Raw genomic sequence first — 16,960 nt, 5'->3', positions numbered from 1 at the left:
AGAGCCTGTCCTGGAACCGGTTGGTCATCGCCTGATGCCCGTTGTGCCTGGAACCTTCAACCACGTCCCCTGGCGCCTGGCCTCGCCTGCTTATACGGAGAAGCCACCATGCACCTCTGCAGTCAGCGGCAAGCCAGTATTCAGTGCTGACCATTGATTTTGCTGTTGGCAGGTAAGGTAGTTACGCCACCAGTTTGCTTTCATTGCTTGTACGTTCGCCACTGACTGCACTGCCATGTCGTCGTGTGCAAAATGTTCCAAATTGATACCCGCACAAGTGAAATGTTTGACATGTTGTAAATGTGGCGAAAGCTTCCACCTTGGAAAGGCGTGCTCGTCTGTTTCCGAGTCGTCGTTCTCGAAAATGAGCACCGTTAAACGAGAAACGTGGTGCTGCCAGCCATGTAGATCGGATTCGGGGGCCAGTGCAGACACAGACGCCCTTTCCGGTGACAACTCTTTTGCAAAGCAGTTCTCGGCTGTGAATGAGAGGCTTGATAGCCTCGTGTCCACTGTAGAGCGGCTCGCAACAAAACTGGAGGATTTGTTGTCACTCAAGACTGCAGTCGTGGAAATACAGGAATCGATCGAGCATCTGTCTGCGAAGTACGACACAGTAGTTGCTACGATGAATGCTAACAAGGCAGACATTGCCGTACTCAATGCACATGCACAGTCAGTAACTACTGCAGTGGACGACCACGCAGAATCTTTGTATCAGTTGACCACCGAACTTAATCAGGTAGAACAGTACACCCGTCGATGCAACTTCGAAATTCATGGTCTCGCTGTCCAGCCAAAAGAAAACTTGTCTTCTTTTGTGTGCGACCTAGCTCTGAAACTTGACCTGACTAACTTCAGTACAACTGATATCGCAGCTGTTCACCGTCTGCCTAGTGGTCCTAATAAAATACCGCCCGTCCTTGTGCAAGTTCACAAAGTTAGCCCAAAAGAACAGTGGATCAGCGCGCGCACAAAGCTTCCTGAGCTGGCGGAAGAGGAAACGTTCCCTCGCCTTTACATCAACGAGAACCTGACTCGCGCTAATAAAGAGCTCTTCCGCTTGGCGAGGCTTAAAGGTAAAGAAAAAGGTTTCAAGTTTGTGTGGACTAGGAATGGCAGGGTGCTTGCTAGGAAAGAGGAAGGTCGCCCCATCGTTCATATCGATTCGAAAGCGGACCTTGACTTCATCGTATAAAAATGGATAAAGACCACTTCCTAGTTTCTCAATCCTTTTCTGCAGTCAAAGAGTTTTTTAGGTGTGATAGTAGTTCGGTTCAAATTTGCCACGTAAATATTCGAAGCATTAGAAAATACTGGGACCAGTTCTTGGCTTTAACCTCCTCGTTTAGGACTTGCTGTGAAGTTTTTGTGTTAACCGAGATAAATGTTCCTTTAGACACCCTTTGCAACTACACACTTCCTGGCTATCAAATCAAATCAAATCAAATTTTATTTTCAACAATAGAATGTTGAAGGTCACCCTGGCATAAAAGCTGCTAGACGCAGCTTGACGGGGCCAGGGGGCCCAATATACACTTCAATGACATGCATTCGTACAGTGATAATTAAAAACAAGATTCGTACAATCATGTGATATACCAAGTCTATTTAAAAAAAAACGTGTGTAAAAGCATCATTGAATTTACAACAGAAGGGGAGCAGGCAATCGCAGGCAAAACGTTTCCCGTACTTTACACTTACTAAAAGCATTCAGCAAACAGACCGACAAAATATGCGAATAAAACTCTGTACACAACATTTACTTATTGACATAAGCATCACGAAGGGCATGTCGCGTAAAGCTCTGCCCTGAAAATTCGACGCTGTTTCTGTTTAAAATGGACGGAATGTTATGTGCCAATGCTTGGAAAAAGTAATTAGTTCGGGGAAATGGTACTAGCCACATATCAGGTTTGCGAGTTGAGTAATTCTGGGTCCGGATTGTTAGGCAAGATAATCGTTTCAGGAACTGCTGATTGAGAGCATCAGAAAAGTAGAATTGGAAAAGCAGGCGGTAATCGTATAGATTATCGATCTTTATTAATTTATGCTGTGCAAAAAGTGCTCGAGTGGGATGAAGGTAGTGTACGTTGTTAATGCAGCGAACCGCCTTCTTCTCTAACAACATTAGGGTGGTAATATTATTTTTTGTTGTAGTGCCCCAAACCAATGTGCAATAGTTTAAACGTGATCTAAAAATACAGTGGTGAATTTGAAGTTTGATACTGAGTGGGAAGAAGTCCCGGCACCGATAAAGTACACCCACAGCAGAAGATAGTTGTTTGGTCAACATTTGAATGTGTGCATCCCAGCTCATGTGACGTGAAAGGACCACACCCAAAACTTTGTGTTGCTCTACTAGATCGATCTTAGAATTAGCTAGATAAAGATCTTCCGTAACGAATACACGTTTATTTTTTGGTGTGAACAAGATAGCTTTTGACTTTTTTGTGTTGATTTTTAAGCAGTTTGCCTCGGACCACTCGCGCAGTTTATCTAGAACAGCATTTGCAGCAGAGAACAAGTCGGTAACGTTATCTGAGGACAGAAACAGGCTCGTGTCGTCAGCATATAAGACAAACTGTGAGCTGTTATCGATACAAATGAGATCATTCACGTATACGTTAAATAAAAAGGGGCCTAAAACACTTCCTTGTGGTACACCGAACCGTATTTGTTGAAATGACGACTGATACCCATTTATCGCCACGCATTGTTCACGTCCGTTAATATAAGATTGCATAAGTGAATGCGGCACCCCACGAATTCCATACTGATTTAATTTCTGAAGTAATATATTATGATTTAGTGCATCAAAAGCTTTGCTGTAGTCAATAAATATTCCCAGAGTTAGTCTACTAGCTTCAATGTTTTTTATTACTAATTCCTTTTGTACTAAGAGGGCGGACTCGGTCGAACAGCCTTTCCGGAAGCCATGCTGGCATTCAGACAAAATTTGGTGTTTTTGAAAGAAAGCATTCAGGCGGGACAGAATAATTTTTTCTAGAGCCTTTGAAAAAATTGGAAGGACCGATATAGGCCTGTAGTGGGCGGCATCATTCTTGTCCCCTCCTTTGAATATAACCGACACTTTCGCTCGTTTCATTTTAGCTGGGAAGCATCTGGTTTGCAGGGCAAGGTTATAAATATGAACTAGGTAATAGCAGATGACGTCGAGGACATGTTTGACGGGGCGTATTTGTACATTGTCAACATCGACACTTTTGCTATTTTTGAGGGACTCAAAAGTGCGTTGCACTTCTGAAAAGTCTGTTGGCTGCAAGAACGCGGTATCAGGAATGTTGCACTGAACACGGTACGATGAAACACTGCGAGGTACGGTACTAGGAATGGCGTTGATGTAATGAGCATTAAAGTGTTCTGAGAGAGCAGTATTATTCAGCGCTTGGCCGTTAACAATCATTTCAAATTTATCATTTGGCACTGTACGCGCATTCAGGGCATCATTGATAATTTTCCAGACATGGTCTGGACGCGAAGTTTGGGCCTCATAAAATAGCTTCTGGTAATAAATGGTTTTCGCCTTGCGCAGCTCAGCGGTCACCCGGTTGCGAATTTTCTTATTAAAGGAAACGAGGGTAGAAATGTTCCGTGTTTTTAAGAATGAGCCATACAGTTTGTTTTTTTCTTCAATCATTTTTATCAGTTCAACACTGATCCAGGGTTTTCTTACACGCCTTGGGGGCTTGAAAGTTTTCATTGGAAAGCAAGTATTGTAGTGCTTTGTGAATATGGTCAGGAAGGAATTGTACGCATCGTCTGCATTGGTGCTGTTCATAACTGGTGTCCAGTTACTGAAGAGTATACCATTTCGGAACTTTTCCAGGCCGCAATCAGTGATGCATTGATAGCTAATCTTAGGAGCTATCGGTTTACGTCGTGATGCGCATTCCGAGTAGGCCAGGAACACCGGGCAATGGTCGCTTAAATCAGAGTTAATCGTGCCCGCTGCCATAACAGGCGTGTCATAATTAGTAATAAGAAGGTCGAGAATAGTGGAACTAAGTAACAGTTACAGTTGGTGTTTGAATAACGTTTTTAAACCCAGAAGCAACAATGCGTTGAATCATGTCGTTTGAGCATGAGCTGTCGCCAAGAAGATTGATGTTAAAAGCTCCGCCAAGGAACAACCGGAGCTTTTTGTAGGACGCATACTCAAGTAGGCCATCTACAAAGCTTTTAAACAGTTCAGTGTTACCTGAAGGAGGCCGATACAACACACAAAAAAGCACGTCATGTTGCTGCACACAAAGAGCTTCATAATCTTCGGTTACCGAAGAGAAATGGGGCACTTCCTCGAAAAAGCCTGTGTCGCAAGAAATATAGATGGCGATGCCACCACCGCGCGAATTGGTGCGGTTGGCAGAGAAACAGTTGTAACCTGGTAATGTAGGTGCTCTGTTAAAGGAATTAAACCAAGTCTCCGTGATCATAATGACGTTAAATCTAAATGAAAACTGTTCAAGGAAGAAAACAAATTGGTCGTATTTTTTTACTAATGAACGGGTGTTGAGATGAATAAGAGATGTGGTCTTTTTCGCACGAGCACACAACTTAATACATCGTGGTTGCATGAATTCCTGATAGAGGATGTCATGAAGCGCCGACATCACGCCGACGAGACAAGCTATGCATGTGAGTGATACGTACTATGGCCTACGAAATTTTAGATAGGTCATCTACCGAGTCGATGTGAATGTAATCTTGGCCATCAGATTTCCGTGCCAATATTTTGCCATTTCGGGTCCATACGTACCGCAAGTTGGTTTCTCGCTTCTTTGCAATGGCCAAGGATAGTAGGCGTTTCTGGCTTTGGCATAGGTGTTCATTAACGAAGACAGGAGCACTGTTGTCTAAGGGGGAAGAGCCATCCGCATTCACGCCTGGTTGCCAACATAGCCCCAAGGAGCCGTTAGTGATGCGCTTCTTTTTAGCCTTTTCCAGAACCTGGTCTCGTTTCTGGCGGCTCTTAAACTGCACGATGATGTGACGATGTTCCGCATTACGCGTAGGCACGCGGTGGCATGCTTCAATGTCCTCAGGCAACACTGTCTCCTCGATAGCGGTGCCAACCTTCGCAACCAACTCCGTGACATTCTCAGAATCAGTCTCTATGACCCCTTTCAGTTCCAGATTGCAACGGCGAGAATACTGCTCGTTATGCAACATCTTTTTTTCTAGCTCTTTGAGGCGTTTTTCATGTTCGTGGCATTGCTGCCGCAGTCGCTCGTTTTCCTTTTTTAGCTCCTTGTTTTCTTTGACAACAGTAGCCATCCTCTATCAAGTTTATTCTTACTTACGCCCCATTGGAAAAGGGGGCGGCATAGCTGTCTTTATCAAAAACACGTGGTTGGTTTCAGAAATAACTTTTTCTTTCACTCAAGCTGAAGTAGTCGCATTGCGGTTATGTTCCCCATTATTATCTCGTCTTGATAGCGGTGTACCGCCCACCTTGCTGTAATGGGCGCATATTTCTTCAAGAACTTAATGTGGCCATTTCTTCCCTGTTGTCTGGTGACAACATATGTATGACAGGTGATATAAACATTGACACATTGCGCCCCAACTTGCCACTAACTGCGGACTATTTAGATGTATTGTCCAAATGGGGTCTAGACTGTGCAATTTTGAAAGCTACCCATGAAGAATTTTTGTCCAGTAAGCTCGTGACTTCTTGTTTAGACCACATCAACGTACGCGTTCACGATTTTCAAACCCTCTCAGCTGTAATTGAAACTAAACTTGCGGACCATTATTTTGTTGCATGCTCTTTGTCACCGAAGTCTTCACATGTGCGCAGAGTCGCGAGCAAAACAACTATTTCAGTCATTGATCCGAGGGCACTTGATAGGGAAATCGCACAGTACGACTGGCACGTTATATGTATTACATCTCCCAGTAACATGTACGAAAAGTTCATAACCTTGCTCGATGAATTCAAGAAAACTTCGACACGAATAGTTAAGGTCAGGCAAACAAACTTTAATGAAAAATGGATGACAAAAGAAATCCTTGTCGCCATTAAAGAAAAAGATATGCTTTGGGCTCGAGCAAAACGTGCCCCACAAAATGCAATTCTCAGGGCAAGCTTTAAACAAAGTCGAAATAAGGTAAATGCGATGATACGTCTAGCTAAACGCAACCACATGCGGAATAAGTTTGAAGATGCGCACTTCGATTCTAGGAAAACTTGGTCCTTAATTACCGGTATGAGAGGTTCTAATGTGCAATCTAGCAAGGACGAATACTTTTTTTCCCATTTTTCTGGTGACGGACTGAATATTGCCAATACTTTCAACGACTTTTTTTCGCGGGTCACAGGTGTTGCCCGATCTACCCCTGGCATTTGTACGTTTCAGAATAGCATAGCTAAATCGGCTTATCTGCCCCCACTCAATGAAGGTGACCTCAAGTCAATTTTATTTGCGCTGAAAGCCAATAAGTCACCTGGGCATGATGGTATTTCGATAAATGTGCTGCGCAGAAATTTTGACCACATTAAAGCGGTTCTTCTTTCCATTTTAAACCATATCATTGAGAGTGGCATCATTCCCATACAGTTGAAGAAGGCAATAGTTTTTCCTTTGTTTAAGTCAGGTTCTCGAAATAAAATTGAAAACTATAGACCTATCTCTGTTCTCTCTTGTATAGTTCAGATATTAGGGAAACACATTTTAAATGTTATGACTAGTTTTTTATCGACTCATGATGTTTTCTCTCCATCTCAGTATGGGTTTATTGGAGGCCGAGGTACTCTAACTTTGCTCGAGGACTTTTCTGATTTATTAAACTATACTTTCGATCGTAACCAGATTGCATGTGCATTATTTCTTGATGTCAGTAAAGCTTTCGATAGCGTGTGTCATACCCTCCTGCTCACCAAACTACAAAGACTAGGTTTTCGGGACAACTTTCTGCGTCTACTTGAAAACTTCTTACTTGACAGAACTCAGGTTGTTCGGATTGGTAAAGTTTCAAGTAATGCTTCTTTTATTAGGTCAGGTGTACCACAAGGGTCTATACTGAGTCCTCTGCTGTTTAACTTGTATGTTAACGACCTCGCCTATTCTGTATCGTCTTCAATATTTCAGTACGCCGATGACACGGTTCTTGTTTCTTATGCTTCTCGTCATTCTGACGCCATAAAGTCGCTTCAAGTTTCAGCAATGGTTTACGAATGAATTGGTTTACGGCCAATTCCATTGATGTTAATACCAAAAAAACACAGCTGATTTGCTTTCACAATCCATTGAAAAAAGTTGACTTAACGCAATCTTTATTTTTACACTCAGCGGCCTGCTCTTCTTGTAGTTGTATTCCAGTAAAGTATGTGTCCACTGTGAAGTATTTAGGTTTGTATTTCGATAGCGACCTTTCTTGGAATTCCCACTTTGCTTATGTATGTAAAAAAATTCGTGCTGTATCATCTTTGTTGTACAAATTAAGAACATTTATTCCATTTTCGCTGCGAAAAGTCATTGTACATTCCCTTTGTTATAGTGTGCTTAGGTACGGTATTACAGTATATGGTCACTGCTCTTTACGTTGGATAGAGCGAGTCAATTCCATTTTGCGTTTTTTGCTGCATACCATTGCATATGACTTGTGTATGAAGAAAGATGACAATGTATTCAAAACCTTGATGTTGCCCGATTTTACCTCGCTCCTAAATGAAACCGTTATCTTAAAACATTTTTGGATTAATACATTCAAAACGTGTTACACTCCTGCTCGGTCCCTGAGACCGAAGCAACGTTACGCAATTCCTCGTTGTTCCACAAGGTACGGAAAAAGAACACGCCGTTATGTGCCAGCTATATTTAACACTTTGCCATCTGACTTTTTTGCGCATGCCTCGAAATATAAACTGAAAAAGGCTTTAAGGCGCATGCGCTAGTGCTTTGCCGAGATTTCGGGAATACCGAATGGTTATCTGTTCTTGGTTGGTACTGCGTACTGTAACATATATAATTTTTTTTTTAACGCTTGTCGCCTGCCAGGCTCTGCCTGACAAGCCCGTTGCAGCTTAGGTAGGCCTGATTATGTACATGACTTCTGTTTGACTAATAAATATTATTATTAAATATGCAGAATGGAAGAGGCTCCAGATTGGGTGAGCCCTCTTGTAACCATATGGAAAAAAGAGTCATCTGCGGAAATGCATGGACCCTCGATACATTAACCGGAGCCTCAAACAAGAGCAATACCAGCTGCTGTGTCATAAAGAAATAGAAGCAGAACTGGCAGGGGCTGCGGTATTCCCCGAGCTTGTTGCAAATTGTGGTTTTTACCAGATCCAGCTAGATAAGAAATCATCCAAGATTGCGCACCTTCAGCACACCATTTGGGAGGTACCTAATTTAGCACCTTCCAGTGGGTATCACGTCAGCACCAGTAGTCTTTCAGAAGGCGGTGAGTGAGGGCTTTGAAGGCCTGCCAGGCACACATGTCTAGGTGGATGACATTGTAGTCTAGGGCTAACCAAAAGACAGCACATTAAATGCCTACGTGCAGTGTTGATGGCAGGGAGAAATGCAGGACTGACACTAACCAAACAGAAATGCATTTTTGCCCCAACCGAGGTAAGATTCTTGGGGGACTGAATTAGTAAAAATGGGATAAAGCCTGATGAAAGTCTAATCAAAGGCTTAGCTAACACGCCCATAGTGCGAGCAGGAAGTGCAAAAGTTCTTGGGTGTCGCGAACTATTCAAACAAATTCATACCCCATTTCTCCAGAAGTGAGGCTCTAAGGCCGCTGATAAAGAATGATGTTCTGTTTTTATGGAAGGCTCATTATGTCCGGGAATGGAAGGAGCTTATTCGGGCTTTGACGTCGACTCCATTGCTTCGAATTTTCGACCCATCGAGGCAAACGAAACTCTCAGCTGATGTGTCGAGCTTTGCTGTAGGTGCTGCACTGTTTCAGCTTCACAACCAAGATTGGCGTTGTGGGAATGCATCCTTTATACATGCCCTCACGTTCTGCTTCGCCAAACTGGCTTGCTCTTTGTGGGAACTTGCTTGAAGAGATGTTGGAGGGAGACCTGCCTCCTGGCCAAAGGAGTGTCTTGTGACTGGCAAGAGTGGGCAGGATGCAAATGACAGCGGTTGGTGTTAAATAAGCGAGGTGAAAGGACAACCCTGGCTACCTCCCCCTGAGGATCGGGCCAGAGTATGACAATGGCTGCCATTGGCGTCTCGATTCCCTTCTCAACTCCTCGATTCCCTTAAATTGCCTGGGCGAGGAACTAGATCTTCGCTGTCAACCAGCTGGCCTGTATGCTCTTTCGGCGTTTATAATTCAGCAATAAATGTCAATGAGTGAACGCACTTGTTGCTTCCTTTGTTCCATTAAGCCACAGGGTGAGAGATAGCTTGTTAGCTGGGCAAAACGAGAAGACAAACGCTGACTAGGTCTCTTGTCGCCGGTTGTGGTGCTACAAGGGAAGTATCTACCCATTTTACCACTTTAAATACCACAGTGTCCAGTGGCTTATGCATCAAGGGTGCTCTCAAGTGCTGAAACAAGATATGCATGAATTGAAAAGGAGGTTCTTGCTGTGACTTTTGTATGTGAGCACTTCAGGGAGTTTGTCGTCAGGTTCCATGTTGAAATGGACAGGCAACCTTGCTTGCCATCTCACAGAACAACTTGAGTGAAATGCCCCCACGCTTGCAACAATGTTTTTTGAGACCAATGCCCTTTGATATTTCGTTACAGCATGTTCCTGAGAGCAGCTGCTCTTGGCAGACACACTGTCAAGGATTCAGGGGACTGACTCACTTGTGCAGCCCCTGTCATGATTTAAACCCGCAAGATAACTGCACGGCATGGCAGGTGCAGTCGCTGCGGTGGTGACCACCCCCCCTCCCAGTGCCAGTTCGCGCAAGCGGAGTGCTTTGTGTGCGGAAGAACTGGGCACATTGCTCGGGCGTGCCGAGGGGGGTGCCACACACTTGTCACAGCCCCGAGTGTGAACAAGCCATGTCCATCCATGCGACCAGCGTTCTGGCCAGCATAGCAAGTGAGAACACGAAGACTGAACTGGCTTCCACCACCCGAGGTGATCCATACCTCAGACAAGTAGTGGAGTCCCTCCAGGAAGGTTGAAATTTATCGGGAGAACTTGCACTATTCACATCGGAGCTGTCATTCGTGGATGGTGTGCCTCTATGAGGCAGCAGGGTGGTCATCCCAAAGAGTCTTCGAAAAGACATGCTTTGGTGCATACATGAAGGCCATGTACTGGCCAAATGTAAAGCTAGAGCATGCCTTCTATAAAGTATTGGCCTAGAATGAGCTGTGATATATCATTTGTTGGCCAATGTGCTACGTGCCGTCAGTTCGCCTATCGACAACCTCCAGAACCTTTGTTGCCGAGGCAGGTGCAGCTCAGCTGTGGGAGGGAATTGGCATCGACCTATCTGAGTATGGGGCAAGTGTTACTTGGTCTCCTAGTGTGCATACTGCAACTACCCAGAAGTGGAATGTTTGCTTCAGACGACCAGTCAAGCGGGAACGGACAAGCTAGTGATGACGTTTGCCCGCGACAGAATACCCTTGCAGGTCTGCAGACGGACGGTCCCAGTTCTTGCAAATTTAAACAGTTTGCCGCAAAATGTGACTTCGCTCATACCATCTCTAGTGCAAAATTCCCCAAGGCAAACAAGCTAGCAGAAAAGGTGTTCAAGTCAAGAAACGTCTGCTGAAAAAAACAGACCACTCTCGGGAGGACATTTGGGTGGCTCTGCTCAATTACCGAATGTCGCCCCTGGTGGATGGATGCTCCTCCAGCCAACTCCTCATGGGATGGTCGCTGAGGAGCAGACTCCCAGACTTCTCAGCAAATGCAATGCACTTGGTCAAGAAGCACACACAAAGCCTCGGCAAGGGTCATTCCCTCACACCACTCCCCCAAGGAGACAATGTTAGAATACGAAACGACAAATTATGGGATTCTAAGGCCAATGTTGAGAGCTGCATCGGTCCTCGGTCATACATTGTCTGCACCAAAGAAGGTCAGACCTACCAAAGGAACCGCCAGGACCAACCCTACGAGCCATGTGCCTTCACAACGAATGAGGGCCATGATGCCCCACCAACAGTCCTGTTACCTATAGAACAAGCATCGGCAAGTCTGCACCCTGCACCTGACGCGGCACTAGGCAGTTCAGCTGCAAGTGTCACCTATGGTGCATCGCCCAGTAAAGGACCCGTGTGTGGTGACTGACCAGCTGCAGGTATCGCAACACCATGTGCCACAGGAAGCTGACCCACTTCGTTTAGAATCATGAAAACACACAAAGCACCGGCACACTTCGCAGACTACATGACCTAAACAGAAAGGCTGTACCACCCAGGGATCCACTAGATACAGCACGGCGGTCTGCCCCTCCTGGCAACCACGGGCAAGGGCGTGCGCGCGGCAGCGGTTAATAAACAGTTTCTCATTTGCACGCAATGGGTGTGGCTGCTCTGCGTCAGCACGCACACCACACTAGACGAAACAGTAGTGAACTGAAGTTGAGGTGAGGTCAACGGTGCGTTACGCAGGCTGAAGAGGAGTTGCCTACCTGAGCCTCAACGTTAATGGTGAGGTGGAGCTTGAGGCGACAAAGGTGATTTTTGTTTGAGGTAACATCAAAGCTGGGGAGTTCATTGGACCACCCAAGACAATATCTGCAGAGGAATTTCCAGCACGTAGTGTCGTGGGCCGTAGTGCTCTGTGCTGATCTTATTCATGACCGCATGGCAAAGTTGTTAACTTTGTACGGTGAAAAATACTGCGCTATAACTTCAAATTACTGCATAAGTTGCATAGCACACGGAACAGCTAGGCAGCCACAAACTTCCACATCACCCATCACTGAAGCCATAAACCGCGAGCACAAGTTGCAAATGGCACCATTAACTATTTATCTCTCACATTTTGCTATTATCTTTTGTTGTGACCGTACAAAACAAATACTAATCACCTCTGAGCATTCGAGACACTAGCCTTCAGAAAAGCAGCACGAGTGCACGAAGATAAGGCAATGATCTTACCGGATCCAGTAGGCTCTGTCACTGCAGTGTGTGGTGAAATTGCTGGTGGCGTGTCCAGGCTAAATCCGGTCCTTCCCGCACTGGCACTTGCAGAAAACGCTGGGTAAATTGCAAATGATTACTTCAACAGTGGCATTCCTAATGTGCCTCTCCCTCCCACCTTCCCACCAGCAACTACATGTGCAAGCTGCAAATGTCAGGATCTGTAGCCTCAGCCGGTCCAGTTTCTTCCTGCCTGCTCATCAATCACTAAAAAAAAATCAAACTGCAACCAGAAATTGTCAACTTGTATTGAATTTTTTGCAGAATGGGCATACTTTTGTGAGAAGCCGGATGGACCCTACCCTATGAGGTTTATTATGCAGGCACACGAAATGAATGGTAATTCATTTTTTGACGTGTAAAAAATGTTAGATTTATATTCTTACCAAACTGTGACAGCACTGCTTCTCCGCTTGATGTTGCCCCCAGTGCTGCACTTCCGCTTGCACCTTTTCCATGCTCGGCAGTCGAGGCAGACATGCCTAAAAAATTTCACACGTTAGCAGAAGCACATTGGCAATGCTCACATGCCAAAGTATGAAAGGTGTCAGGTGCTGTTGTCAATTTGTAGCCCCTCCCACTCTTTCACATTCATTTAGTTAGCTCTCATTTCCACTGTTAGGTGCAAACACACTGCCACTTATACAGTGTAAGCTGGTTATTCAACCCACAAGGGGAAGACGTGTTACTTCAAGTTATTAAAAGCTCGAACTAACGCAAGTGAAGAGCAACAGTACACATTGTAATTATGAAGCAGGAAAATACGCCAAGGAGTCAATTCTTGGTAAAGTCTGTAGTCGCTGCCCACCTTTGACCCTCGAAGGCGACAGCAAGCCCCTTTTGCAGTAACGAGTGAAGGCAGCAGAAGGCCTCCTCTAAGCCTTTTCCAAACCAAAAAGAAGGAACAGACGTCATGCAATATGACAAGACCTGTGCGGCCGAAGTCTGCACTGTTGCCTTCTTACCATCATCACTGGCAGCAACAAGTTCTGCACATCTGACTTGGAAATAATTGTCCTCATCTGTCAGAGCATCACATGCCAGTGCACCCACATGCATATTGACATAATCCGCAGACTAGACTTTTATCAAATTTTGCCGGGAATTTTTGCGAAAAATGTGGCTTTGCCACATTTTACCTTCTGTCTACCCTCTTTTTCTTCATTCCAAAGGAGAACAGCCCAGTGTGCAGGGAGCAGGTGCATTCCTCTGGCCATATGCTAGGCACCAAGACACTGGCACAATGATTTGTAGCTTAAACTACTTGTGACAGAAGCTGCCTGTATTCAGATAAACAAGCTTTATTATACAGAGACCTTTAAAGAGGCCCTGCAGCACTTACCATCGACTACTAGGAACGTAGTTTGGGGTAAATTCTACTGTCCCAGCAATATCCTCCCACAAGAATTATCAAAATCTGTTCACTATCACCGAAACTACGCGCGATGAGAAGTCGCACATAATCGTTCCCTCTCAACTCGACCGCAGACAACGCGACGAAAGCTGCGCGCTCTCTCCCGAAGAGGGGGGTGGCTCGTTCCGTTTTCCTCTGCGCCCTTCAATATATCACAGGCCAAGACGTTTTCTCTTTTTCTTCACAACGTGGAGGGGTCTATTCCCGGTCTGGTGCGACAAAAAATCAGGCATGGATGTCTGCTCGCAAGCGAGCGCTCGGGCTGGTAGGGTGTTTTTGAAGCAAAAAACGTTTGTTGTCGAGTCGCGTGGTTGAAAGGGAAGTATTAAGCTCATCACTCAAACTCCGCACGCTCTCAAAACGCAAAAGAAATGGCAAAACTGTGCCTACAGGTCAAGGCATAGAATAGGTTCGTACACAGAACCGACGACGTCGGATCATCATAGAAAATGCGAAAAATTAGCCGCGAAGTTGACCAGTGACAGCCGATCGGACAGCCATGGCCTCAATAATGTCGTTTAGGCCATGCCAGGGGTGCATAATGAGAACTGAAGAGAGTGCGGTTGGTTTTTCCGCATCTTTCACAGCGATTTGTGCACTCACCACTTCACGTGCACGTGTAATATTTGGCTCAGTTATTTCTGGTAGTGTAAGCTAAGCGTCGCACAGGTTTACTTGCACTGCTCAAAGAGTGTTGCAGGGTCCCTTTAAGAAGTTTGGCTGGCCTAATCCTCCCATTCAAATGATTCACAAAGTAGAATCAGTGAAGTTCAAATTAACGATCTTCCACTGTACAGCAATTCTGTCCATGATGCTCCTCTAGTTGCTGGTCAGTTTACGAACTGCATTGTCAATCAGGCCTGATAACTGAGCCAAAACACCCAGCTTTAAGGGGCATAGCTAGTACTTTATGCAGCATGAAGATGTGGAACCATAGCAGCATCCTGAGCACTTAGTGGAGAATCAAGGGGCCATCAAGACAAAACTGTTACTTTGTTCAATATGAAAGAACTTCCCTTAGGCACCTCACTCTTCTTCAGCTGAGCCACAGAAGACATTTTTAACCAAAAAATGCAAAATTGAAAAGCATTCAATTTTTGTGTTAGAATGACGTAGTATCGGCAGGAGTAAACTAATATGAGCTAGCAATAACAATGCAGTTACCAGTATGCTAGCTGCACACTAGCACTGAAGTGATACATCACCCAGTGATATTTCTTGACAGTGGCTCAGGTCGGTGGCTGCCAGTCACCCAAACAAGATTCTGTGAAGTCAGAAAAATCGCCGGAAATAGGCTGGGGAGCCGCCATTTTAGTGTGTGTTTTGTTTATTATCACGATTGCTTGTTTCAAGTTAGTGATAAGACTGGTATCACTTATTGAAACAAAGCAGTTTTTTTAATAAACCAAACTTGTTTTTTTGTTTTCATGGTCGCTTTAAAAATTCGTGTTTTCCTTATACCGAACACACGGCAAGAGAAGTTCATTCTGACAGAAAACAAAAAATTGTCTTTGCAAACTTAGAGTGCTTTTAAACTATGCTGGCTGAGATGGTATGCACCTAGAGGTCCTTGCACCTCAGTGACAGAAGCTGATGATATTGAGGTGGTAATCGCACACACCCCAGCATAGCAGGAGCATGGGCACAGTGTCAGGGTAAGCTACAGCTTGTGCAGATTGTACTCTCAACAGTCTCTGTGAAGTGCACAGCTACAACGTCCAACCAGACCATAGAGAACTTTTGCAGACTTTTGGTCCTTGAATGTCCGTTTTACAAATATTTCTTCATTCTCTCCCAGATTATGAGGTGGATCAGTAAAAAGCAGAGTTGAAAATTTACTGGTGGTTCAATACCGGCTAAAGGGACTTTTTTTTTTCTGATGGAGGCAAGAACCAGGACAGTAGTGTGTGGATTTCAGCAGAGGTTAAAGAGCCTGAGAAATGTGGTACAAATTATTCTACAGACCTGCACTATTTTACACGACCCTTAAAGCCCAGGATAGCCTCAATGCATAAAGACCCAATGTGTACTTTTGAACAAAGAAGCACAAGTTTTCTGACAAAGAACTAAGCCAGCTTGATTATCTTACATGGCCCTGTAGGTGTTGATGCCACATTCGATGTAGCAGAGGAAGGTGCACTGTTCTGTTGACACCCACACGTAAAGGCCGCTTCTGAAAGAAAAAAATGAAGCCTTACTTAATGCCGACGCAGGAGAATGGCACCACTGAGATCAGAAACGCTCTAGGTGCAAGCTGTATTTATTATAATTTAGACTTTTACCCTGCAACTCCTTCCTTCACATACAATGATGCTTCACACCACACAAATGTGGCCTGCCGTCTCAAGTTCCTTTACAGGCCATTTAGCCCTCGCACAAACATACAATATAAAATATACCCTTGCGTCTTTTCCTCTAAATTTAAAGCACATCAGTCGCCCAGACAAGAGCGAAATAAATTTTGCATGCAACAACACTAACTTATTTTGAAGCTCCCACTTAAGTTCCCGACAGCTAATTGACAGGAAAGCATTCTGATGTATACATACTGTTCAGAACTAAAAGCACAGTAGGTAAGGTACAGAATGCAGTGCTCTTGTAGACAATAGCAAAAGCTACTCAGAAACCAGCACTAGCCAGACCAGTAGAACGATGAACAAAATCAGAGCATGCATATAAACTGAGGCAGGATATTAATTCCATACCAAGGCGAAAAATTTTCGCACAAAGCGCTCGCTGTAGGTCCATATTCAGTTTTGTCAGCACCTCCACCTCTCTCCGGAGTCTCTTGATCTCTTGAGTGGGGTCTTCTTTACTTTGTTTCAGGGGCTGGTCTGGTTCATCATCATCTCGACAAATTGCTCCTTCCTCGTTGCATGTCACATCTTCTTCAGCAGCCTGCATCGCCTCTGCTCTCATATGTTCGAACGTCCCGTCCTCCGGCTGGTCTTGGCGCAACTGATAAGTTAATAATGCAGAGAGTTAAGGATATGGTCATTAAGGATAAGGCCATTTTATTAGCTTTATTTTGGGTAATGCTATACGTACGACACAGTGAAGCCCTGCAGGAAAGGCTGTATGGATCTTATAAAGTATCTGTTAGGCACCCCCTACTGTGCTGTTACATGGTGTCAAGATGAGGCTTCCAAATTGCCCTCAGAAACTTTAAATTCGAAGTGCAGTGCCCATTTTGCAGCAAGAGTGATAGATAGACTCTCAGGAAAAGAGAGAAATTCTCTCGTCTGTGCAGCTTACAGAGCCAAAGAATGCTGAACAGCAAAAACGAAAACCACACATTTGTTGCAAGGCTATGACCGGGCATGTGCAGAGCAACTAGCCTGCTGAGCGAAAGAATGTTGATCTATATAAAGACGGCATGTCTTCCTTGCCAGATAGGTGCTGCACTGCACCACCTTGTCGAACTAAGTCTGC

At 44.7% G+C, this 16,960-nt stretch overlaps 1 protein-coding gene across 6 annotated transcripts in view; it reads right to left on the bottom strand.

Moving 5' to 3' along the window:
* Positions 1-16,960, bottom strand: part of LOC144158588 (uncharacterized) — a 43,207-nt gene that overhangs the window by 10,871 nt on the left and 15,376 nt on the right. For all 6 annotated transcript variants that reach the window (XM_077689586.1, XM_077689584.1, XM_077689585.1 and 3 more), the window contains 4 exons: positions 16,234-16,486; positions 15,618-15,701; positions 12,501-12,596; positions 12,073-12,171 (listed from right to left, as the gene is read on the bottom strand). In XM_077689586.1, coding sequence (XP_077545712.1) covers positions 12,073-12,171; positions 12,501-12,596; positions 15,618-15,701; positions 16,234-16,486 — 532 coding nt within the window. The remainder of the gene's footprint in view (positions 1-12,072; positions 12,172-12,500; positions 12,597-15,617; positions 15,702-16,233; positions 16,487-16,960) is intronic.

This window comes from Haemaphysalis longicornis, unplaced genomic scaffold, assembly GCF_048455015.1.
Source record: "Haemaphysalis longicornis isolate Haplotype H1 unplaced genomic scaffold, Haemaphysalis longicornis Haplotype H1 scaffold_10, whole genome shotgun sequence".
Lineage (NCBI taxonomy): Eukaryota > Metazoa > Arthropoda > Arachnida > Ixodida > Ixodidae > Haemaphysalis > Haemaphysalis longicornis.
The sequence above is the reverse complement of the archived record's forward strand: the minus strand, read 5'-3'. Positions and strand labels throughout refer to the sequence as shown.